Source organism: Gobius niger (genome assembly GCF_951799975.1).
Source record: "Gobius niger genome assembly, chromosome: 6".
Lineage (NCBI taxonomy): Eukaryota > Metazoa > Chordata > Actinopteri > Gobiiformes > Gobiidae > Gobius > Gobius niger.
Window position 1 is genome coordinate 28,786,916 of NC_136857.1, and position 25,009 is coordinate 28,811,924.

General features: G+C 41.5%; 1 protein-coding gene and 1 long non-coding RNA gene across 15 annotated transcripts; both read left to right on the top strand.

Annotated features, from left to right (window-relative positions):
- The first annotated feature begins 521 nt into the window (after positions 1-521).
- Positions 522-23,847, top strand: LOC306964163 (tumor protein D54-like). 14 transcript variants are annotated; one of them, XM_079558090.1, is made up of 9 exons: positions 522-749; positions 6,037-6,191; positions 8,049-8,197; positions 10,167-10,226; positions 15,978-16,079; positions 16,988-17,014; positions 19,536-19,580; positions 19,755-19,803; positions 22,157-23,847. In XM_079558090.1, exons 1-9 carry the CDS (start codon positions 731-733, stop codon positions 22,241-22,243), a joined length of 693 nt encoding a protein of 230 aa, XP_079414216.1. In that variant the 5' UTR covers positions 522-730; the 3' UTR covers positions 22,244-23,847. The 14 variants fall into 14 exon arrangements, with proteins under 14 accessions (XP_079414216.1, XP_079414222.1, XP_079414223.1 ...); XM_079558096.1 differs by having other exon boundaries at positions 19,539-19,580; XM_079558097.1 differs by lacking the exon at positions 10,167-10,226 and adding an exon at positions 13,138-13,185.
- LOC306964191 lies at positions 18,110-18,349 on the top strand. Its single transcript, XR_013792962.1, has 2 exons — positions 18,110-18,193; positions 18,227-18,349. It is a non-coding gene; the product is annotated as an uncharacterized lncRNA (long non-coding RNA).
- Positions 23,848-25,009: the final 1,162 nt, after the last annotated feature.

Below are 25,009 nucleotides of genomic sequence, written 5' to 3' on the forward strand. Positions count from 1 at the left end.
CTACCTCGGCCTAGGTTTTATCTGGGCGGGGGTTAATTTGACCTGTTACACCGGCATTCCTGTTCATGGACAGATTCTCACAAACAAAAAATGCTTCTTTAACTCCTCTTTAGCCGTTATAAGAGGGGAGGGACTGAGTCAAGCCGAACTCCTCCCTGTGGTCTTTATCTATCTAATTTTAGTGTCGCTGACGAAGCCTTTTGGATGAGAGGCGAAACGTTCGACACTTGAACTACAGAGTGCAGAAGATGGCTCAAGAAGATGGACCACTCCTGAAAAACTGAGAGCCTGCACAGACATCTTACATTAAGTTTTTTTTTCTAACCAAAACCAAACCAAATATGTATTATTCTTTTGAACATGCGTACTAGCAAGCAAGAGTCAAAATTATACATACCCTTACTGACTGACAGGACAGGAGAAAAACAAAGTAAATCTGCGGCGTGTCTTGATTAATTTGTGCAGTCCTCCTCCTCGCCAGCAGAGCGCGCCAGTGCACCTCCAGCCGCTGTGCGGTCCTTCAGAAGAAGAAGAAGCTGAGCCGTGGCTGTTTTGGATCAGTGCGCTCACACGGGCTGCCCCTCTGCTACACTTTCACTCTGCCTTTGGACAAAAATCCTCTGATCAAAGCACTTTTCTGACGACCGCCACAACTCGCCAGCCCTCCTTCAAATCATCCTCACCCAGTATTTTTGAGATCCTACTTTTATTTGCCATAGAAATCGGCGCCATGGAGCACGACAGTCAAGGTAATTGTGTTAGCCTAGCTTCCGAGTTAGCTTAGCCCCTAAAGCAGCAGACTTTTAGCTACGACAGCAAGCCTATTATTCAAACTTGCCCGAATCAAGTTGGTTTGCGTCCGTGTGCCCCCGTGGCCAGCTGTTTGACCGCTATTTGGACATGTTTTTGTGGTTTAAATCACAGTAGTAAGAGTCGTTCGCACAGGCCGCTCTTAAGTGACAGCAGTGAAGTGGGGCGGATCGAGTTTCTGCATTACAAACTTCTGGACACGTCTTCAACGAGCAACTTAAGGGTTTTAAACGGGATGAATGTGTGCTGATGCCTGATGATTCCTCACAAAGGACAACAACAACATGGGACTGAGGAGCACACGTCAATAACAGGCGTAAAGCTGGTTAAAAGTAGTTGAAGGAGAGTGCGTTTCTGTCGACAAGTTTGGCACTGACAGCATTTGTCATCGAGGGTCGAACTAGGTTGTATTGGGTGACTGAAAACAAAGTGAAAGTGAGGCTTATGTTATTGTGGAAGAACCTGGGGAAAAGACAGTGTAGTTTTGCTGCATCATAGGGACAAATGCTCACTAACAGTTGTGAAAATCGATACTGAACCATGTGACCAAACAAAAGGCGTGTTTGGTTGTTTTGGTTAATAAATACATACCTGGAGGGATAGAGATCACGGATCGGACTGATTGTGTATTGTCAATAATACCGCAATGAATACACCTTGTTCTGTCTATGGTTGCCCTGAGTTAAGATGACAGTGGAAAGACAGACATGACTGTGGTTTTGTTTTCTTAAAGGATCCTCTACGAATAATATAATCGCGTTCTTTTACTCTTCCACATGATTACATAGACCTGAACCTTTTTACTCTACAAAAGGTACTTTACTAGGTCACCAGCAGTTCTCCCAGGGCTTTATTTCCCAGGGCTTTATTTCCCATGTGCTAAAATTAGGAGTAGCTGTAGTCGAGTAGGTGGTAATGCCCCGAAGTGAGTTGCCAAAAGAATAACAGCTAAACTCAACAGGAGGGTTTGTTGCTTATACAAAATAGAATACAAGATGTTTACTTGACAGCAGTGGTGCTGAAACGGTGGCACCAGAGCGTTAGACTATTGACTTTAATGTCTGCTTTAGTACCGTGAAGTGGTTAGACAGAACTTTGTTAAATTTTAGGTGTTTTTAGCCCCGTTCAAGTCGTGATTTGAATTCGATCTAGGGTGGTACTCAGAATTTAGTTTCTCCCTTCGATCAGAGGGTAATCATTACAAGACCACATTGTTCACCCCAATCTAGTGAAGTGGAGGTCGATCTATATATCGGGCCGATATTTGGGGATTTTACATTAGCGGCCGATCTAGCACCGATAAAAGCTGATATCTCCGGGACCAAAAGAGATTAGTTTTTGTTTTTTTGCATTCACTAAATCTCCAATCGCTGAGTTCGTTTTAAAGCAGTACTAAGTAACTCGTGCCCCTAGAGGCCATAAGCGCCACTGCAGGACTCGTAGCATGTTGCGTTTTTTTACTCATTAATTTTCCGTGAGAGTAAATACTACGCTGACAGAAAAGACAAAGGGAGAGAGGGATATTGTACATCCAATAACACAATGAAGATATTTTTTTTTTTCATTGAAACTTGCCTCTAAATACTGTTTAAATGGTGCTAGCCCACAGTTAGCTTTGCCTGTTAGCTTCTTCTTCATGATTCCATTAGTGTGTATTTGAGCCTCGGGGTTGGAACAGGGAAAGCTGCAAGTGTGGTTTTCAGGCCAGACACACCAGGGGGAGATGAAACACTTGTATTACCCCCAGAGTGACCACGAGAAGGATTTATTATGGTAAACAAATACTGCTTTAACCACTGCAATTGTACTTTTGATCACCACGCAAAATGCCAGGGCTAGCAACAGAATGCTAATGCTAATGGCAACTAAACAAAGCTGGGACAGAAACTATGGTTGAATCACCTAAAGACCTCTATAATTGGCCTCCGCTCAAGTGGCCAAGCATTTATGTTTTTACAGGATAATAGACCAGACATTTGTAAAAATCGACCAAAATAGCCGTGTATATCTGCATCAGCCTTAAAAAAACATTTTAGTCGACCTCTAATGCTCACTATTAAGTCATAAGTAGGTTTTCTTATTATCTTCCTTGTGAAATTTCACTTTTATTTCATGGATTGACGTTCCCATTTCATAAACATGCTTGTGATCGGACTGTTTAGACCAGCTCTTTCCTCTCTTTTGCCAGAATTACCCTCACACAGACTGGACTGAAATGATAAACGATGACTGTAGCAGATCACGGTGTGGACTTCCCGTCTCTCGAACCGCGCACTCACATGATGCACGAATTCCTCTTCTCTCAGACAGTCTGCTTATCTCTCACAGAGGGAACTATCGGAGCGCGCAGTCCTGTTGTCAGATTCACGAGAGCAGGTTCGCCGTGTGAGCCCAGGGTGGGGCTGTAAGAGAAAAAGGCCACAGAACCGGTTGATGTCGTCACCCTGAGAAATGTTGAGACCAGTCTAATTGTGATTCATGTGTTTATAACAGTGTGCAGGTGATTGGATTTGAATGCTGAACTGAATTCCTTCTCGACCTGTAATGCCCACATTCCCCGGACTCGGGAAGTCCGAGTTGGCCATTCAGCCGGAGCCTGGGTGCGTCGTGCCCAGCCTGAATCAATACTGTAGGGTGGGGCGTGCGGTTTCTTGGCAGCTCTTGGCCGGATGTTGTTATCACACACCGACTCGCCACCTCTGTGTTTCACAACAGGCAACAATAATATAGGTCTTTTACTAGTGTTTTTAGTTCTTTAACCACCACTTTAATTTCTCCTCTCGCTAATGGACCTGCTATACGGCTGGGTATCGTTAAATTTTTATCAATACCACTGCTTTAACCTCTGAACCAAGCACATTATCTCCAGGTTGGCCCAAATCTAAAAACGTCTTAAAAAAGCCAATTAGCGACAAAACGAGGATGAAAACGCAACTTAAGAGCCACAAAAGGGCAACAAAAAAAGAGACAAAAACAGCTATGAAAATGCAACAAAAGAGTGACAAAGAGATGAAAAAGAACGTAAAAAACAGTGATGACAACACGGCAACAACGAAAGGAAAAAGATCCGTCAACATCAGTTTTTCTAGGTCTTATTCATTTTATTTATTGGTTTATTTTGTCGAGACAGTGCATGCTAATGAACATACATGGGCCTCATGCATGTAAACAAGCCACACCGTCCCCATGCACACTCTCAAAAACAAACTCAATCGAAATGGACAAGATGCACTCGGTTCAGGCACGTAAGAGGTTAAATGCCGCCTTGAGTGCATTTTCTCAGGTTCAGCTTCTCTAAACGGATCTTTTCCCTTGCTTTCTTGCCGTGTTGTCGCAACTTTTTTCGAGTATTGATTGTACTTTTTTGTGATTTGCTACTTACAACCATTCAGCTCTGATGCTGCGTTCAGACCGCACGCTCCTCAGACTTCTGTATCGCGCCCAAAGCCCCTTGTTGGGCGCTTGTGCTTATTGAAGACAGACGCTGGTCAACGAAGATCAAGACACTCTGGCCGTGCGCCTTGGAAGGAGCTCTTGCCTGTAAAAAAAAAAGACTGCTGTTTTGGGGTTAACTAGTCCCTCCTTGCTACTGCCAACTTCCATTTTTAACTATATCCCATGGTCTGCGTGAGGGTCTCCCCAGTGTTTCAGCCTAAAACCAGCCCATTCGCTTGAAAAAAGGGTGATTATTTGTTCCGCCGTACAATGACTAGTCTAGGTTAGCCTGTTAGCCTGTTCCAATTGCCTACAGCTCATTGTTGATGGAAAGTCTGCAATAAACCACAAATGCGTCAAGCCCGACTCGATGTGTGAAAATCTTAAAGGAACAGGCCACATTTTTTCCAACCTGAGATATGTTCTTGCCCAAGGCCGTGGGAACCCAGGGTGCTGAGGGGGCTGCAGCACCCCCTGGTGGATAGTTTAGGAACTGCAGACAATATTAATAAATTGGAAATATGCACAAAAAAGCATATTTGGGGTAAATTTTGTCCCTCAGCACCCCCTAACGAAAACATCTTCCCACGGCTCTGCTCTTGCCTGAGCTCAGACGAGTTGACCGGTCTTTACGCGTGCGCTCAGTCACGCAAAAAGACCGAAGATGTTGTTAGCATTTAGCCTCTCCTCCTCTTCGCTATTGGACCAACGGGGATGAAGTAAGAAGTGACCAAGCTGTTCCACGTTTTCCCTGTTTAAATACGGTTACATGAGTAGTTACACGATCCAAGTGTAGTTACACACGTATGGATTTCACTTTAGAGCCGCGTTTGGTGCAAACCCAGCAGAACCCGCGTGAGTTCATGATGTCATTCCTGAGTGATGTAGCGTTTTCAGACAGTGGAAGTCGTGCAGTTTCCAGAGGTAGTGTTTGGACGAGCTCTCTGCCTCTTAAGTGCCACGTGCCCGTCCTGTGTGCTATCTGCGTTTGGCAGCTCCCGGCTCTTCCTGCTCAGCCTCTTCAGTAATGGACACCTCAGGCACAAATAGGCCTACTATAAATCATGTGGCTTTTGCTGCTTCGTAGACCCGAGGGTTTTAGAAGATTCAATGTGGAATTGTTTGTTTGTTTTTGGTCATCATTGCAACATCAGAGGTCGCATTACAGGGCTGGGCATTGATCAATTAATCAAATAATCGATGATTGATGCAGAAGATGTTTGATTACAGAAACTATAATGATCACAATTATTTTGGTAATTATTGAAATCAAATAATTCACACTTATTTCTTTGCTTATTATTTTTTCTTTTTCTTTTTATAAAGCAATGCAAAATCTATTATTTGGCCAATTTCAAAGTGCTAATGATGCCAAGTATGTTCACATCTGTGCCGTCACATCTGCCCCCTGTTGGCCTGCACTTAACACAAGGCCCAGGATGATTACATCATCAAGGTTTGTTGTCATGTCTCATGTCGGGCTTAGAGTTAAAGCAGTATCATGTTAGAAGCGAAAGAATAGGAATAATCATTTGATACATCTGCACAGCCTTAATTAATGCCTGTTTTTATTCATTATAAATGTGAGGCGTAGGCTTAATCTGGCCCTCCAGCATGTATCATCTGGCCCAGGCTATAGGCAATAGTCTTTGAACAAACAAAGCTCGGCGTCATAACCTTTAACTACCCTTCATTTAAGCGTCAACGCTCATCTCCTGCTGCACGTATCATCAGCTATTCCGTTTATTTAAGCTGACAAAATGCTAACTTTTGTCCCCTCTCCTGTGTCAGACATCAACCTGAACTCTCCTAACAAGGCCCTGGGCGTGGACGGAGCAGCTGGTGTGCCGGACGGCCCGGTGGAGGGAGCCATGGGCCCCGCCAACCCCCTGCCACCCGGGATCACAGAGGAGGAGGCCGAGGAGCTGCGCCTCGAGCTCAGCAAGGTCAGGACAAGCAGCCGTCAAAACACAGCTCTGATGGACTATTGGGTCTGAATTTACCTAACAAAGTGATGTCGAATAATGAGATTTTTTCTCTGAAGTCTCTGAATCCCAATCACTTTGGCCAATGAGACGAGCTTTTCAGAACCTGTCTGTCGATCACGTGTACAGGGAACAAGGAGGGGCTATGTAGGTCCAATCAGGAGGAGGAGGGGGGTCATTTTAGATGTGCAGACGACAAAAAAGGCTGCACTAGACCACCCACCGACCAGAGGGTAGCCGGTTGTAACCATATCATCAAAAGAAGAGCAAAAGTTTTAGAAGAAACACATGACTAAAACAGCACAATTTACATATGTATGACATAAACAACCTGTGCATATTGGAGGTCGACCGATGGTTGGGGACTTTACAATATCGGCTGTTGGCTGATCTAGAGCTGATAAAAGCCGATATCTCCGGGACCGAAAGTCGTGGCTTTAAAACGAGGTCTCCCACAACTTCCTAATTGGTGAGCTACAAGTTTGTTAAATACACGTTTGACTAAATCTCAGTGAACACGGACATGCTGCATGTCATTCTGAAACACAGAACCAGGAGGATTTAATCGCTGAGTTAGTTTAAACCTGCACATTTTATTATTATTATTTTTGATCGGCAACTGATCAAAGCTGGGACAGCAATCATGATTGAATCACTTAAAGTAATAAAATAAAATCAGCCAATGCTGGAGTGGCCAAGTGTTAATGATTTTACAGGATTATTGACCAGAAAATATCGGCCGAGCATGTCGGCATCGGCCAATAAAAATCGGCACTAGCCTTAGGAAAACTCTTATCAGTCGACCTCTAATGCATATTCAGGGATTGTTCCAAAAGCGAGACTGTGTTTATAATTTCTGAAAAGGAAGAAATGTTTAAAAAAAGCAAGTACAAAGCAGCATTGTGTTTCTGTTGATGGAATTAATGTATGGAGGAAGTTGGACCAAGAACTAAGAATGTGAACTTTAAATGTTAAACTCTGTTCAAGAAATCATTCATATAAACATAAGTTTAGATGCTCAGGATGCAAAATGAATACGTTTTTTTTTTTGTGACGAACTGGAAGCAAAAAAAATATTACTGCATGCTGCAAAACATTGACAGCTGTTTCTGTTTTTATTTTGTAAAATACACTTTTTATCTGGAAAATGTTTAAATATCTGATTAAATGAAATCTGAATCAAGCTAGCAGTAGCTGCACAGTGATTTCCAGTTTTGACCCAGGGCGCCGGAATAAAAACACACATTCATTAGTTCAGCAGGTACTTGCTACATTACAAGTATATAATTAAATACACAAACTGTAAGTATCACTGTAATGCTAACAAGCCACATGTCCGCTCTGACTTCATGTGTTTTGTTTGTTAATAGTTGGTCATAAAGAAAGTCTAACTAATAAATGAGACGAGGGTTTTGCGTGCTGAGTCAAAACCAGAAATCCCTGCGGGCTGTGGAGCTACCGTTAGCTTGATTTTAACGTTATGCACGGAGTCAACACCACTGTAAACACGATCTACTTTGCGTGCGCACTACAGCTGATTTTGACAAAGAGTCAGCATGGAGATCGCCGCTAATGTTACGCTAACCTACACGAAGACTTTGGGGCAGGAACTTAAAAATGAAAGTGAAGTTTCTCTATTGCTTGAGTGGATCACCTTGAGTTCTTTTTAATATGTCTTCTTTTTACGGCCAAAAGGAAGATATTTTTCTAAAAAGGATGAATACACACATTCTGTTTACTTCCCTCTCCTTCAGCCTTCCTGCCTTCGATCCAAATCCGCTCACTTTGACATTAACTCTGTATCGCTCTGTCCATCAGGTGGAGGATGAGATCAACACTCTGCGTCAGGTCTTATCAGCCAAAGAGCGACACGCCACAGAGCTGAAGAGGAAGCTGGGCCTCAGTCCGCTCAACGAATTCAAACAGAACATCTCCAAGAGCTGGCAGGACGTGCAGACCTCCAACGCGTACGTATCACACACTCGGGAACAGGGGAAAACTGTTCTGGGCCCTGGCTATGTGTATTTATAAGGTTTTTATAAGCCACTTTTTACAGCTCGTCTTTGCATAGTTTCCAAATTAAATTTACAAACTCATTCAAAGTTGACCCTCATCTCTAAACGATCTCTTCCCTAAAAATTCTCCCACACTTTTGTAAAACTCTTTTGTACTATAGAAGGATGTTTTTCAAAATACGGCTAAAATGATTAAAAAGGAACAAAGAAGTCCATGTGTGCCTTCTGATAGAGAGGTTAAACACAATGGTGGTAACAATGTACAGCTGAAACGGAAGAGATGGATGAGAAACGGCCTGAGTGCAGAGTGACTCAGCCCCCAGTGACGCATCCACTTCCAGTCCACGGACACGAGCCTTTTATCAGGCTAAATAATGCAAAGATTTAAAGGATTTCATCATCTACACTACAGTTAATCCGGGGGAATATAAAGTATGTATTATTCTCAAAGCAAGTTTACACTCAAACTTCGTTGAAATGAGCACAATAACTATTGAATCGGTTGTCTGTGTAGGCTCTCAATCGGAGGAGAGCCTACACAGGAGTTCTCCATCTTTGAGAAGTATAGGACTTTTCACATCTTCATCCAAAAAGCTTCATCAGCAACACTAAAGTTTGCAGCTCAGATCGTGGACAAGATAAAGACCATATAAATTATAAAAGGCTGTGAGTAAACACCTTATGGATCGACCCGAGACCGCCCTAGTTTCAGCTGCATTCACTTCAAAGTTAGTTCAGAGCACTGGCCCAGGGTTGAGCTCGGTCCCAAAACTTGGACCTGTCTGACCCTGTTTGACCCTGTTCCGGCCAGTGGAAACACTCGACTACACGGGTGGACCTTGCTCTGGGCTGGGCAGGAAGTGTCTTTGGAAAAGGAGTAAAGGTTCGCTTCATTTTTCTGCGTGTTGATTGTGATGATCAGTCAAGTAATGAGAAATAAAATAAAAAAATGGCAGATAAATCAAGTGTCAGGTCAGCCTTACTTTATTTAAAATATGTTTTTTCGTATTAAACAGATCCTGAAAAGCTAAAAGATGTTGGACTACACTTTTATTATTCACATCGCAAGGATAAAGAAGCCAGTCCATTGTGAACAAGCTTGAGTTTTAAGTACCTTTTTCCAAACCCTGAGACAACTTTTTAAATTGTACAGTTATTTACTGGCTACATTTGCAAAGGGTCAATGATTAAAAACAACTAAAAACAACAACCACAGAATTACACTCAAATGATTATTCTTTATTATGTTCCTACCACATTCAACACCTATAGAGCGTTTTCATTGGCATCACTTGGAGGGCAGAAACCATGATGACGCACTGAAATATGACATTTATTGTCAGGTCTTTCTGATGAGATTATGCAACAACAAAGCTAACATGAGTAAACAGTGCTTCAGACAGTGCAGATTATTAATCTGCTCGTAGGGGCAGGAATCTCAGTTTTCCTCATGATTCAGTACGATGCCCCGATAGACGGCTCACAATAACCTCAATTTGCAGATATAGATATATTACTCATCTTTTTTCTTTAACATGTTTACTTTATTAACAGCCACATACTCAATATTTCTTCAACATTTATTTCGATTATTCATTTCACAGTCAATTATGAATACAAATAAACACTGTCATTCACATCAGCCATTGATTTGCATAGCGTCATCAAAAGTATCTACACTGCACAAAGTACCTTGAAATAATTAAAATTTTCATGATATAAGGAACTGTGTATACATCGACATTATGCCTCAGATTATCGCGATACATCACACAATCGATAGTTATTGGCACACCCCTACATGCTAGCCTTCCAAGTACATTATAACACAGTGTTTTGACCTCCAAGAATGTCGCGTGAAAGCGATCGATGGTCCGCGGGCCCTTCCTGACTCTCCTCAGTGTCTCCTGTCCGTCTGTAGCTATGTGCGCACCTCCGAGAAACTTGGCGAGTGGAATGAGAGAGTGACGGGCTCCGAAGTGTAAGTTTTCTTCCCGCTGCTCTTTCTGCCGCTGCTCGACAGTTGAAGTGTGTCAGATCCGTGTTGTGTTTGCGCTCTCACAGTCTCACACACCCCAGACCCCTCCCTCCCCAGACGCTTCCTCCGCTCACATCTCCTGACAATATTTGATCAAACCTCCCGCCCTCGCCGCTGTGTGTAACAAGTGTCTGAAGAGGACAAGAGTTTGACTGTGCTGTGGCTTTTGGACTGACTTGTGTGATTTAACACCACTAAACTCCCGTGAGGGGAATATGGTAGAAGTTCTAATGAAACTGTATGTGTTTTGGATGAGGAGTGAAATATCTTTAGTTCCAGGTGTTTGCGTTGTGGTGGTGATGTTTTCTTCTTCAGAGTCAAAATGTTCAGTTCAGTACAATTAGCTTTGTCAATGTGTACTAGGTTTGAAAAGTTAAGGAACCCCTGGGGGGCTAGATGATACATTAAAGTCACAAAATATTTAAACTTTATTTAAACTTTAAACTTATACATATCTAGCAGTGAAAGTTGACTCCGTTTTCTGATGACACTGCGAAGAAAGGGCATATAGATTTTTTAAATTCACTGGGCCTAAAATCGCTCCCTGGGGTACACCAAATGTGATTTCATGGACCTTAGAGGAGCAGGTATCTACTGTAGACCCAATATTGATTTCCAATCAGTCCTTAATAGTTCAGCTACCATCCGAGTCACAATATTCTTAGAATGCAGTATTGAAGGCTTGTTACTTTTTATATTATATAAGTGCCCAATGTACGCACGCTTCAACACAAAAACGCCGGGCCATTTTTGAGATGAGAAAGCTACAACCAATGTTAAGAACTCGCAGCATACTAAATATTTCTGTTTGTGGATAATACATTATCACCTTGACATTAAAGTGCTTTGCCAGTGAAACTAGTATCCAAGGCTAACATGAGAGGTCACATTTGACTCTGCCATGTTTTCTGTAGTGACAGAGGAGATGGCTCCGCTCCAGACAAGGCTGATCAGTGTCTAGTTCAGTCTTTAAACAGAGCTGCTCTCTGTATAACAAGGAGCCATCCTAGGAGTTAGCTGTTTTAATAAAGCAGCGGCCATAGCCCTAATCGCAAACGGTGTTAAGTCAACACTTGTATGCAGCGGTTATTCAGGTTAGATGAGCTAAGCCATAATAAGTAAGATGCAGAGGAAAGGGATGTGGAACTACCAAAAGCTTGAGGATCAAAACAAACACGGCCCGAACCCAAGTCACAGCAAATTGTTTCTCTCATACTTTTGGCTTCGATCCAATCACAGATCCTTATTTGCAACGTGTTGCATTCTGTAAAATGCACCTCAAACATGAAAAGTACTACCAATATTCGCTTTCTCAGACCACACTCCTCTGAATTTGGGGTAATGCAAATTACCCAAAATTGTGCAGACATTCCCGGCTTTACAAAGTTATGCTGGTTCTGTTACTTTTCATTTCCATTTTAATTATTGTTAAGTGGGACACATTTACTATACTCAGGTTGTGCACCTGCAGTTTTTTGCCTGTACTTACATTTCATTCAATCTTTTCTAGCTTTGCGGTTCACCTGCTTCATGGAGCACCCTGCAGTCCTGTTTCTGGACAGAACAATGTTTTAAGCCTCAATTCACATTAAGGGGAAACATGTTTGAAAAGTAGCTCTCTGCTATTTTTATTTATGAAACTAGCTCATGGGGAAATAATAGCCTGGCCAGCCAGGCTCCAATCACAGATGCAAATTTATAACATCCTGTATCATTCTGAACAAACTTTATAGCTTCTCTCCTCTGTAATAAATAAAAAAATCTGTTCAGTTATTTGGCAGAAGATGATTGGTTAATCCTCCTGTCAACGCCCTTCAGCACTCGTGAAGATTACAGGCTACACGTCTTTTGTAAAACGTAGGAAAGCGTGTAGCCGGGCTGGCCAAGCTGGGGAAACCCTCGCTCTATAGACTACATCGAGGAACTTGTTGATTATAGTAAACATTTCGTGAAAATATATGTGTAGTACAAGGCGGTCTCTTTTCTGCAAGTAGAAATGACACCATTCGCTTACCAGTCCCCGGTGTGGAAATCGTTTTGTCCATTAAGTTTCAGTCCATTGTTGGTACAAGCCCTTCAGCAGCTGTCGACCTGTCACTCCTGCATTGTGCTTCTGTTTTGACCAGCTCTTTATCTGATGGTCTTTTGCTGTGGTCTAAAATTGGCACAGTCGCTTGCTTTGTTGTGACTAATAAGATGTCTTTTGTGGTGTTTGGGATGTTGTACCGAGTTAAGCATTGGTTGTTTCTACTAACTCGGGCCCTTTTGGCCCCAGCTGCTTGTTTTCGGCATTGATTGGGTTGAGCAGCTTGGGGCTATTTCACAAATGGGCAATTTGTGCAACCTGGTCAAGAAAACCGCTCTGAGACCCCACGTCTCAACATGTTCACACGAGTCAATAAGATGAGCCTTTGTCTATGAGTGAAGAGGCGGGGCGTGGAGAAAGCTACTGTGGTAATAGACTTTTAGTTCGGAAATCGCGATCACAAATGTGCTATATTTATACACCCAATAGCACACGAGGTCTGTTTTTCTCTCTCAAATAATGCTTTTACAATCAAACAATGGTGGGAATAGAAAAATAGCCGCAATTAACTGTACACTGAACGTTTTCCAACTGCTTCTAGAAACATTTATGCCCAAACACTTTAACTGTTACTTAAAGCAAGTTTAAAAACTACTTCAAATAGAAGTCACTTTATGAAGGGCATATATGGGAATCCTTCCTTGAATGCCTGTAAGTTGTTCTGTACCCCCCTTGGGCCACATACCCCTGGTTTGGAATCACTGTTACACTGTTTATATTGTGGCCTGTTCCCATTGTCATGCGTGCTGTCTGCTGTTGTGTCCCTAGATATCAGTCAGCCACTACCACTTGGGACGACATTACCCATTCTGACGCGTGAGTCACCCTTCATTCACTCTATAGGAATTATCAACATGTGTTCATCTTTCTGTCGGAGAAGCTGCTCATCTGTGCTCAATTTCCCTGTTTTATCTTTGCTCCTCCGACAGTGGGACGGAAAGTTTTGTTTGTTTTTTTATTTCCAAATTTTCATCTACGGTTTTTTGGTGGTTTTTGGAGATTTTCTTGCTCATTCTTTCTATTGATTCCACTAAACATGTCACTCCACTTCTCAGTCATTACTGCCCTTCTGCTGTTGGTATCAATGTATTTAAATGTTTTTCTATGGTCAAAGTTAGGGAAGAAATGATTGCGGTCCACCTTTTTGGAGGATTGTTTGTATACCTTTGTTTTTTTAAATTCCATCCTGATACTCAGAGAAACTGCTGATACCGACAGTCTCCCATATCGCTGTCTGTGAATAGAAACAAAAGTGAGGCCTGTAAAAAGAAGCAAATCATCTAACAGCTCAAAAGCAGATAGATAATTACACAAAATACAAACGCAAACAAAAAGGTCTCGCTGCTGCTTATTTTTGCAAAGTTCTTTCAAATTCTCACCCTGCTAGGTTAGTGTTAGCAGTGCTTCGGCCAGTTCTTGATTAGTGTTAGCAGTGCTTCGGCTAGTACTTGGTTAGTGTTAGCAGTGCTTTGGCTAATGCTTGGTTAGTGTTAGCAGTGCTTCGGCCAGTTCTTGGTTAGTGTTAGCAGTGCTTTGGCTAATGCTTGGTTAGTGTTAGCAGTGCTTCAGCCACTGATTGGTTAGTGTTAGCAGTGCTTCGACTAATGCTTGGTTAGTGTTAGCAGTGCTTCGGCTAGTGCTTGGTTAGTGCTAGCAGTGCTTCGGCTAGTGCTAGGTTAGTGCTAGCAGTGCTTCAGCCACTGATTGGTTAGTGTTAGCAGTGCTTTGGCTACTGCTTGGTTAGTGCTAGCAGTGCTTCAGCCACTGCTTGGTTAATGTTATCAGTGCTTCGGCTAGTGCTTGGTTAGTGTTAGCAGTGCTTCGGCTAATGCTTGGTTTATGTTAGCAGTGCTTCAGCTAATGCTTGGTTAGTGTTAGCAGTGCTTCGGCTAATGCTTGGTTTATGTTAGCAGTGCTTCAGCCAGTGCTTGGTTAAGGTTAGCAGTGCTTCGGCTAATGCTTGGTTTATGTTAGCAGTGCTTCGGCTAATGCTTGGTTTATGTTAGCAGTGCTTCAGCCAGTGCTTGGTTAAGGTTAGCAGTGCTTCGGCTAATGCTTGGTTAGGGTTAGCAGTGCTTCGGCTAGTGCTTGGTTAGTGCTAGCAGTGCTTCAGTCACTGCTTGGTTAATGTTATCAGTGCTTCGGCTAGTGCTAGGTTAGTGCTAGCAGTGCTTCGGCTAGTGCTTGGTTAGTGTTTGCAGTGCTTCGGCTAGTGCTAGGTTATTTTTACATGTACTGCAGCGTTCACAGTGCTGCTGCTAATGCCAGGTTTGTGTTAGTATTATCGGTACTGCTGCTAATGGTTGGTTTGTGTTAGCAGCGTTGTGTCTTATGCTTAAGGTTTACGTAAGCGGTATTGTAGCTGGTGCTAGGCTAGTGTTAGCAGTACCCTCGCTAATGTTATTTATTTGATAGAGACAGATCCAAACATAAACAAACTGTAACAGAAGTATAATGAATCTTACTGTTCATAGCAGATGCTTATTTGCAGCACCTGTTCCCAAGATTAATACTTTATTTGTGTCGGCAGTATTTTGGCTAATGCTAGGTAGCAGTAAACATGGAGGCCTGCACACATCTATCATCCTTCTTTTAGCTAAATAAAGTGTACTGTCCTGTACTGTTATCTATCCATCACCGGACCCGCTTTGTGCTGCTCTACACTCAAGCGTGTTCATCACAGCACCAACAATTTGTTAGCTTATTGTTAGCCAAAAGTTATCGTTTGTGTAAACGGTTCTATCACGTGTCAGTCCCATTGCTGCATTTGAAATCCCTGTCTCTCACTTCTTAATGTCTTTTCATTACACAGACTCACTTCAAATGTTAAAATATGAGGTTTTATCCTAGATTTTATCCAGAGATGGATAAAATTCTCAATATAAACCAGAGTCAGTCATTTGATTTTAGCAATTTTTTTTGGCTTTGCAGGTTTTTTGCTTCTTATTTATTTCGTCATCTATTTGAACATTTTTTTGAGCAATTTTTGACATTAAACCAGGGATATTTTTTCATGTATTTGATGAGTTTTAAACACATTTTGACCACTATCTTTCATATTAGATGTTTCACTTGTACTTGGATTATTTACTGACAGGTTGGGTGTAATATAGTCCTCTTCATCCTTTCTGCATTGCTCATTCTACTGAAGTCTTTAGCCTGAGATGACATGCTGCTTCTACCATAGGCCTCTATTGAAACTGTACTAAACTGGGTCACCTGTTGATGGCGCTCTCTAAGGCGTTCTTACTAACTCTGGTAACACGTGTTGTACAGCAATTCCACCACGTCTGATATTATAGAAAGGTCAAAGTAAAATTTGAAATGAAACTTGTATTTTGGATAATTTCTAGTCAAATTCCACTTTTGAACCCGACTATTGACCTTTGACCTTTTCTACAATATCGAGGTGACTTGTTTTAAATCGGAAATGTAACTTTATTTGTCTAATGTGTAATTTTCACCTCTCTCTGCCTTTGTCCTTTCGTCACCACATCATCTTTTCCCTTCTCTCTCCGTCCACTGCTTATGTGGCCCAATCCTGTCCACTTTGTCCTCTCCTCTGTCCTCTCTGCTGTTCTCCCCTTGTCCCCCCCCTGTACCCACAGATACAAGAAGACTCAGGAGACGCTCTCGCAGGCGGGACAGAAGACCACGGCAGCTCTGTCCACAGTGGGAACAGCCATCAGGAGGGGACTCGGAGACATGAGGTAGACCTAACACACTTAACAGTGGTTTTCAGCCCACATCAGTGATAAGCTTTTGTAAAAGATCGCACAACGTGAAGATCTCCACATGTCGTGGTCACGCACTCCCATCATCAAAAAATGAAAAATGAATGAAGCTCTAGATCTTTTGACATTGCAAAAGCGTAAGGAAAGGAATGAATGAAGCGAATGTGATGTTGTCAAAGTAGGTCCGAACAAGTATTAGAGCATTTGACCTTTTTGTTGGTCAGGCAGTGTGTTTCACAGACAACATTGCAAGAAAATCTGATCTCCCTTATTTGCAAAATAAACTTTTTGTGTCCTACCAATCTATGAAATATTGCCGACGATATGATTATTGCAATATTTTGTTATATAGATTTAGACTCAGATTTCAGACCCCAAGAAGAATATCTCCTGCCTTACACAGCGGCATATGGGGATCTGAATAAAACAAATTTACTTAATATGTGTGTGTCTTCTTGAGATGCGCGAGGTGATGTGGTTTTAAATTTTGTAATTCCAGGTCTTCAAAAGGTCTTTAAAATTCTTCAATTTAACGCTTGATTTTTAAACATAAATCACCAATAACAATACCTATCAGAACAACTGCAGTTTAGATATTTTGTCCAAAGTGATGTCGCCATATAGCTCTAATGTTCTCCCCTCTTAATCTTCTCTGTTGAAAAAAAGTTTAAACCATCCCTAACTCTGATCAAATCAAGCATGAACAAACGGCTCCTACATTAAACACGAGCGTCTTCAGTTTAGAACCTTCCGAAATGTGTCTGATGTATTGTTTACGGGTCCGTTTATGTGTAAATGTCTCCATGTTGGTTTCCTAACCTGCTGCTGCTTTTGGCTCACGTGCTTCTCCTCTTGTTTAATCGCTGCCTTGGCCTGATCTGCAGAGCGCTGCCTTTCTCTAATTCCTTTAGGTAAGATGCTAACCTGTGCTAACTGGCTACCTAAAGGCATCTTCACACCAGCAACAAGCTACAGTCCATTTAGCAAATTATACACAAACCTTTACAACATTTTTTAATCTTGATTCTTCACTTTTTGTCATGAACCCAATGTTGGTACATTTTTCCAACTTGAAGACATTGCAGTTTGAAATGCATTTATTCATCTATTTTTTAAGGCAGTGTCTGTAGCATGCGCTCTTAGTGGTTAAAAAAATCCCAGTTCAAGCTGCATTGCCTTAAGCTGCATGAACACATTCCACATCTCAAGATCAGGGCCTCCAGAATTCAGTCATTGCTACAATCTCATAAATAATGTTACAAATCGTTGAGAGAGCACAGTTGGCTCTTGCTGTCATTAGCTTATGGTGGACATTAGCACCAGAGAAAACAGTCCATTTTCTAACCGCAGAGGCTCATGGTTGAAGAACACAAGAAATGTTAAAGGTGCACTATAGATAAAGACGGCATCTCTGGAATCGCCCATATATGGTCATGTTTGAAAACAGTTAAGGGGGAAAACAATTTCGAAAAAATCTAAACTTTCTCTAATTATTCAAAAACTACTTTAACAAATGCTATGAATATAGTTTTCTCCTAAATAAAGATACAAAGACATGTATCGGCACGGTAGCACAGCGGTAAGCGCTCGTGCTTCACAGCTAGAAGGTCCGGGTTCGATTCCCACCAGGGACGGGGCCTTTCTGTGTGGAGTTTGCATGTTCTCCCCGTGTCTGCGTAGGTTTCCTCCGGGTACTCCGGTTTCCCCTACCACTAAAAACATGTACAATAGGCCATGATGAATGTGAGTGTGTTTGAGAGTGCGCATGGGGGACGACGGATGGAAATTAGCCCAAGGCTACAATCCGGTGTGGCTTGTTTACATGCATGAGACCTATGTATGTTCATTAACATGCACTGTCCCGACCAAATAAACCAATAAATAAAAAAAATGGGGAGGAGCAAAGTGGTTCAACACCGCATAAATTCATAAATAACAGAGAATGCTAACATGATGCTACATGTTATCATCGGGCTAATGCTAACGGTTAGCTAGTGCTAGCTACAACTGCCGTTTTTTCACTTTTACTGAACAATCTGCTGAGAGAAAATATCCATATGGACCCGATTTACACCTGACTATATTTTTATGTGAATAAAAATATAGTTAATAAGTAAGTATAGTAAATAAGTTCATATTCCACCAGATAATGGCTAAAAAGAGTGAAAAATTGTGTTTCCCAAAAGATTCTATTTTCCCCCTCGGCGAGGCCACGCCCCCTTCTATGACGAGATGCCGTCTGTATCTATGCAGCGTTTTATGTTGGTGCGTGTTTGACCTTTCAGTGACCCAGTGGCTGTATGAGTGCCTTCGCTATCCATGCCCAGTGACTCCTATGATGCTTCAGGACCAATTTTATATTAGGTTTTTTGTATTTCTGGTGGGTTTTCTGAATGGAATGCATATTTAACCATGGATGCAATTCAACTAGCAGTGAAAACCTAAAAAACAATTGATCCTGGAGCGTGATCGGGGTGGTAAATAAGGCGCTTTGATAACCACGCAAGCATCCGCTGGGTCACTACAAGGTCAAATACGTATTAATATCAACTTTTTTTCCCGTTTGTTTTCGGCGTGAGCAATGCATCCTCCCGATCTACTACCTACTTTCCCAAAACCCGCCCGAATCATACCTCGTAGCAAGCGTCGCTACCAGACTTTTCCAGGATCTCCTCCCCGCAGGACCTGTTTTTCACCGGTCAAAGCCGATACACGATCGAAAAACCCCCCACCAACTAATTAGAGCCAAGCTTATACTCTTTTACCATCCATTTTGTCATTTGCCGAGTTTCATGAGCCGTCCTTGCTGGATGCCTTTACAAAAAAAACTGTTTCTGCCGCTGGAATATCTGGCACGTTTACTACAGGAAGCATTTATGAGCAGAGCCTTCACATTTCAGCCGCGGGTGGATTTGTTATTGTCACAACACATCACGGCTTATATGAAGTCTGTGCTGGAGAATCATCACTTTGAGCCACATCTGCCTCTCTGATGAAACTTTATTTCGCCTCAATCTGGAGGATAACGCGCTGGTATCGCACCAAAAAGAGCCACTTACACACAGTTCTCCCCTCGTTACGATACGTGATAAACTCCACTTCTTGCCAGACCTAGCATAACGTTGGCTAAAGGGGCGGGGATGTTCCATTTTTGGTTTTGCTCTTTATTTTTGCGGACAAAACTTTAGAAATCATTCCCATTTTGTCGCTGGTGTGAAAGTGCTCATGCTGAAAGCTGTTAGCCACACTTTGGTGATTTCTGGATAATAAATGATCTATACGTTTGTATTGTGGGGACTGTTTAGTCAACGATTTTTAGCCTCATCTTTTCACTTATTTGGCGATGATTTTGATCCTGTGCCCCATTTGCTGGTTGCTCTCCGCCTTAACACTTGCACCTCTCTCTCTCTCTCCTCTTTAACGCTTCCAAAGTAGCAACTATTCCATCCGCCACTCCATAAGTATGCCGGCCATGAGGTACAGTAACACATTAATAAATGCTTCGTCTTCGTCTGTGTAATGTTGAGCCACAGCATGACATTTGTGTGTGTTTGTAAAAATGGGTCATTTGTCCTGTTAGTTTTAGTGCATGTTCAGTGCATGTGCGTATGTGCGAGGGTGTGAGGGTTAACTTGAATCTTTGCGTTGCAGAAACTCGACCACCTTCAAGTCCTTCGAAGACAAAATGGGCAACCTGAAGGTACGGAGCGCACGCTGTGTACTCTTTCATTTAGAGAAGTGCAAGTCCATGCCTGTTCTTTTGATATGAGATGCCTACTATAGTATATTCTGTTATTGCTTGATCGCACATTTAGTAACGCTCTGCATTACCGTCTGGGGACATGCGGAATTCAAAACATCAAATTAAGTTTTCTAAGATCGTCAAATTTTTCTTACATTAAGGCAAGACATGTCTAGTGAAAACATTCATTTTCACGCTATGGTCAATGTTGACGTTTTTAGCTACTTTTCTCTCATCATAGTTTTAATGTTAGCAAAACAGGCGAAACCTGCCCTTTATGATGCTTATTTTAGGAAGTTTTGACGCTCGCTAGAAAGCCCGGAGATGGCCAATAAGTATGATCCACTTTTGTTGCTTTACTGACTCCAAACTTTCTGGGTTGGACTTTAAAAAAAAAAAAAAAGAAGCTTTTTCACAATTTTTTTTCCATTGAGCTTTGAACCCAAAAAACAGTGACATTTTTATACATTTATTTGCACATAAATGGCTTTTTCAAAAACTAACAGGGTTTCGTCAGGGCATGAAAAGTCATGACATTCATTTAATTTAATTTGCAAAATCACGGCTTTTAATGTCTGTAAAAGCCTTAAAATGGATTCAAACTGGCATTAAATCAGAAAATTTGGGAGGAAAATTATGACATTGCTCAACAATTTGTACTAAACTTGTGCTCTAAACAGGGCTCAAAAGGTCATTGTCAATTTATACCCAGCTCTATCTAGAGATGCACCGATCCAGCTTTTTTGCTTCCCCATACCGATACCGATACCGGGGGTTTGAGGATCTGCCGATATCCGATATTAACCAAAACCAAGAGACTTCTTAAAAGTGGCTTTCTCTCAGTGAACGATTGAATGGTTTTATCTCCACAGGTCAATTATCAATTATATTTATTAATAAACTAATGGAAAACATTTAACAAGGATCACCGGATTTCCAACACTATCCTTGGGATAATATATATACACGACTATATATATATATATATATATATAAACGACTCGCATAAAGTGATCTGATCGTTAGAACTTGTGCATTACAAAATACAAATATCTCAGTTTTTCTTTTACAGCATTTAATTAACTAAAACACAAACCCTTGGCCGCTTCAGCAGTGGGCGATTTTATTTTATTTGACCAGTTTAGGTATTTCTATCATAGTTTTTGTCCCTGCCTTGATTAATTGGCGTCAGCATTAGCATGCGCTTGCTAGCTTTAGCATACTGTTGCTAACCGTGGCGTTTTGGGGCGAAAGTGGTGCAGTTGGTAAAGCGAGCAGTCTCGTGATCAGAAGGTTGGGGCTCAAATCTCGTGTCCTGAAGGGGCACACTGTCGTCGTGTCCTTGGGCAAGACACTTCACCCTCCTTGCCTCCAGTGTCTGCGTACATTGGTGTGTGAATGAGAGAGTGAACGGGTGAGTGGATCCTTACTGTAAAGCGATTTGAGTGCCTAAATGTAGGTGAAAAAGTGCTATACAGTTTAAGTTGAGACCATTTACCATTGTGCGGCGATCAGAAATGTTTGCGGAGGTTACATCGAACTCAGCAATTTAATTCTCGAGGTTCTTAGCTTCAAAAAGCAGTACTAAGTAACGTGTTTACCTTAATAAATCCTTTTCGTAGTCCCTGTGCGGGTAATACAAGTGTTTATGGGATGATTGGAGGGTTTTTCCATCTCCCCCTGGTGTCTCTGGCCAGAAAACCACACTTGCAACTTGACTGCCACCGGTCCGGAGAAAGCAATACACACTAATGGAATCACGAAGAAGAAGCTAACAGGCTAACGGGCAAAGCTAACAGCGGGCTAACGTCACTTTAAACAGTATTTACAGCCAAGTTTGAGTGAAAAAAAATATTTCTATTGTATAATTGGATGCACAGTAACCCTCTCTCCCTACGCCTTTCCTGTCAGTGTAGTATTTACTTTCCAGGACAATAAGTTAAAAAATCGTAACTTGCTGCTACACCTGCAGTTGCGCTTATGGCCTCTAGGGGGAAGAGTTACTTAGTACTGCTTTAAGGCGGTGAGAGCCAAAACTGGTATCGGTTCAGTATCAGATATTTATAGCTGATACCCGATATTGTATGTTTTCAGATTGGTATCGGAAATCGGTCTTGATAGCCGATACCAGCATCGGATCGGTGCACCCCTAGCTCTATCCATTATTTGTGTGTTGGTCTTTTTTTGTGCATTAAAAGGCCCTTATTTTAATGTGAAAACAGAAAATGACAGAAAACTTAAAAAAAAAAAAAAAATGTTTTCCCTCATTTATTATTTGGTCATCAACTAATCTGCCTCTCCTCTTGCCCAGTACAAGGTGGTGGGCGCCAAAGGGAACGGCGAGGCCATGAACTCTCCCACCGACACCACTCCCACTCAGGAAAACCCTCCGTTCTGAGCCGCCGCCCCTCGGACTGTACTGTTCTCACCTCTGACCTGCGACCTCTTCCACCTCCTCCACTCGCTTTAACCGCACCCCCCCTCCCCGCAGTCTGAAACGCACCGGCAGCAGGGGGGGGAGGGCGCGGTCAGAGTCGCCGCCGCGGCCGACGCTGTTCACCCAAGATACCCAGATGTGAATAAATTACTGACCTGCCTTCACTAAATCCTCCGTGGCTATGTTTCCGGTCAAAAACCCTGGGGGAAACGAGGCATTATCTTACATTATAATATCAGATTGTTGCAACTGATTTTGGGAAATGAGAGTTTGACTAAAGCCAGTGTGAATCAGAGACATGACGATGGTGTTTAAAGTTGGCCCCATTGGACTTTTACCTGTGACAAGTTATAACAGATTAATTATTAAACATCATTGCATTTAAAAACCATGGCCAACTCTTATGAACAATTGTGTCCAATGTTTGTGGCTAGAGCCGGATTGATATTACATCTAGACGAGTTTTGCTTGGCTTTCGAGTCAGGCGTTGCACTGTTGCTCTCCAGTCGAGAAGCTTTTAGATTTGGGTAAAGCTGGAGAAAATGCACTCTGTTATGGCAGATTTGTTCCCTGAAGTACCTTCCTGGAGTAGAATATAGTCATTCACGCAGGTCTAATCAATCCTGTTTACTTTGTTAGTTTCTTCTTCTGCTTGCTATTAAAAAACGTTCTTAAAATTGGAAATGGCAAGTCCAGTAAAAGAGAATTGAAGACCACGCCGGTAGTGTCCCGCCACAACAAAATATATATTCTCTAATGTGCGCTATATATTCCAATGGGATCAACTCTAAAGCACCCTCTCCACATACTCTTGCATTTGTAATCAGGTTTTTGCATAGCTTTTATATCATCAAACTGTCTATGCTTTGTTTCCACTGTGAACACTATACTCATATCCAGTCTACTCCTTGTCATGGGCCTAGTACTACTACTACTTCTACTTCAACAACTACAGCACTACTAGCATGTACATATGTCATACCGACCACAAACACTCAGAGACCCGGATGTAAAGATCTCCCCAGAGAACCCCATTTTGTATTATAAACTATTTTACACTGCTTTGCATAATGTTTTTACATAACTTTTATCAGTATGTATAAAACAGTATAAACAGATACTATATTGTCACCATTGCTGTGAAGGGGGCGTTCCGGTTCGGATGGTTAAAAGCAACAATACACGTGAATTTAGTGGGATGTTTGGTTAAATGTACAATACTGCGCAAATTTACTCACGATTTCCACATTTCATTCTCAATATTGCCGTAATTGTTACTAGAAACATTGAGAATTAATTACACGCAACACAGTTTGACTGAAGAAAAAATGTCAAGTAGTTTTTTGTCACTCGAAGACCTCCAGCCAAGGCGCTCACCCCATCTTGCAATGGCCTGGAGACCAAATTCATCAACAAAAACGTGCTTTTGCACAGTATTGTATTGTTCATGGCCAAATGAAGTTGTTGCAATCTTTTCTTCTCTTTTGGGGCATTTGACAACCTAAAATTGGACTTGATTACATTTATTTAGTCAACAATATCTGATTTATAGCACTTTCTTTAAAGATTAAAAATAAATAAAAATCTGGGTAACACTTTTTTAATAACTACACCTTCTGTAGCTTGAATAAATAATGATCAATAAAGATTAAAGTGAAGTAAGCTAATGAAGTGTTCATGATAAATTAAGTGTGACCAATACTTGATAACTATTTAACTACTACAGTGAATGCCATCTCATAATGAATAATTCTTCTCATACATTCACTTAGTCATCGTTAAGTAGTTATTAAGTGTTAGTCACACTTAACTAATGAATTGTTCATGATGAATTATGGCTAAATAAGGCGTAGTTATTATAAAGTGTTTCCAAAATCAGTTTTTTCATTGTGAAATATCGCTTTTTGCCGCGCACACTACCTGAATGTCATCTCTACGGGCCTTACTCAAAAGACTATTATTTTGGTGTATGTTACAAACCAGTTTTGATTATTTTTTGTATTGCTAGGAAAGGGAGGTTAAGTCAGATTTGAGGGCCACAAATCGAGAAATGGGGGGAAAAAAACCCTGCTTTGCCAAAATAATGCACTCCAGTTGAACACACTAATGCTACTAAAAGTTGCGTACAAGCTACAGCTGCATGTCCGAGGCCAAAACGAACTTTACCAATTGACAACGTTTTATTTAAATTGCCTGAAAAACAAATACAGAGCACAGTTTGTGTAGCACCGTCACTTTCGCTAATGGTGAATTTGAAGGTTTAACTAAAATTATTTGCTTTTTTTTTTTAGTCTTTTTGTTGTTGTTTTTGTTGCCATATACTTTCTCTATAAAACCGCCAACATGTTTTCCTTAATGCCTTTACCGTAACAAGACTAGTCCAAAATGTCATACGAATACTTCTTGCTGCCAAATTTTTACGCTATTTTGCCTGTTTTTAAAGTTGAAGCCAAAATTTAAAGTGTCAAAATTGCATCTAAAGTTATAAAAATAGCATTGAATTAGCGTTTTGACCGTAGAAATTGTAGACCAAGGACTCTGATATGAGAGCAGGCGCCAAATTCTGTGGTAAGCTAATTTTCTCAGCTACTAGCTAACCTCGTGCTAGCAACACGCCGGTGTCTATGGCGTTGTGCATTTAATCTGTTGTTTTTGATCAGTTATCTTCTACTGTCTTTGGTACAAAACAAAATTGCCAGAATCCAATTTCATCTATACTAACCAGAG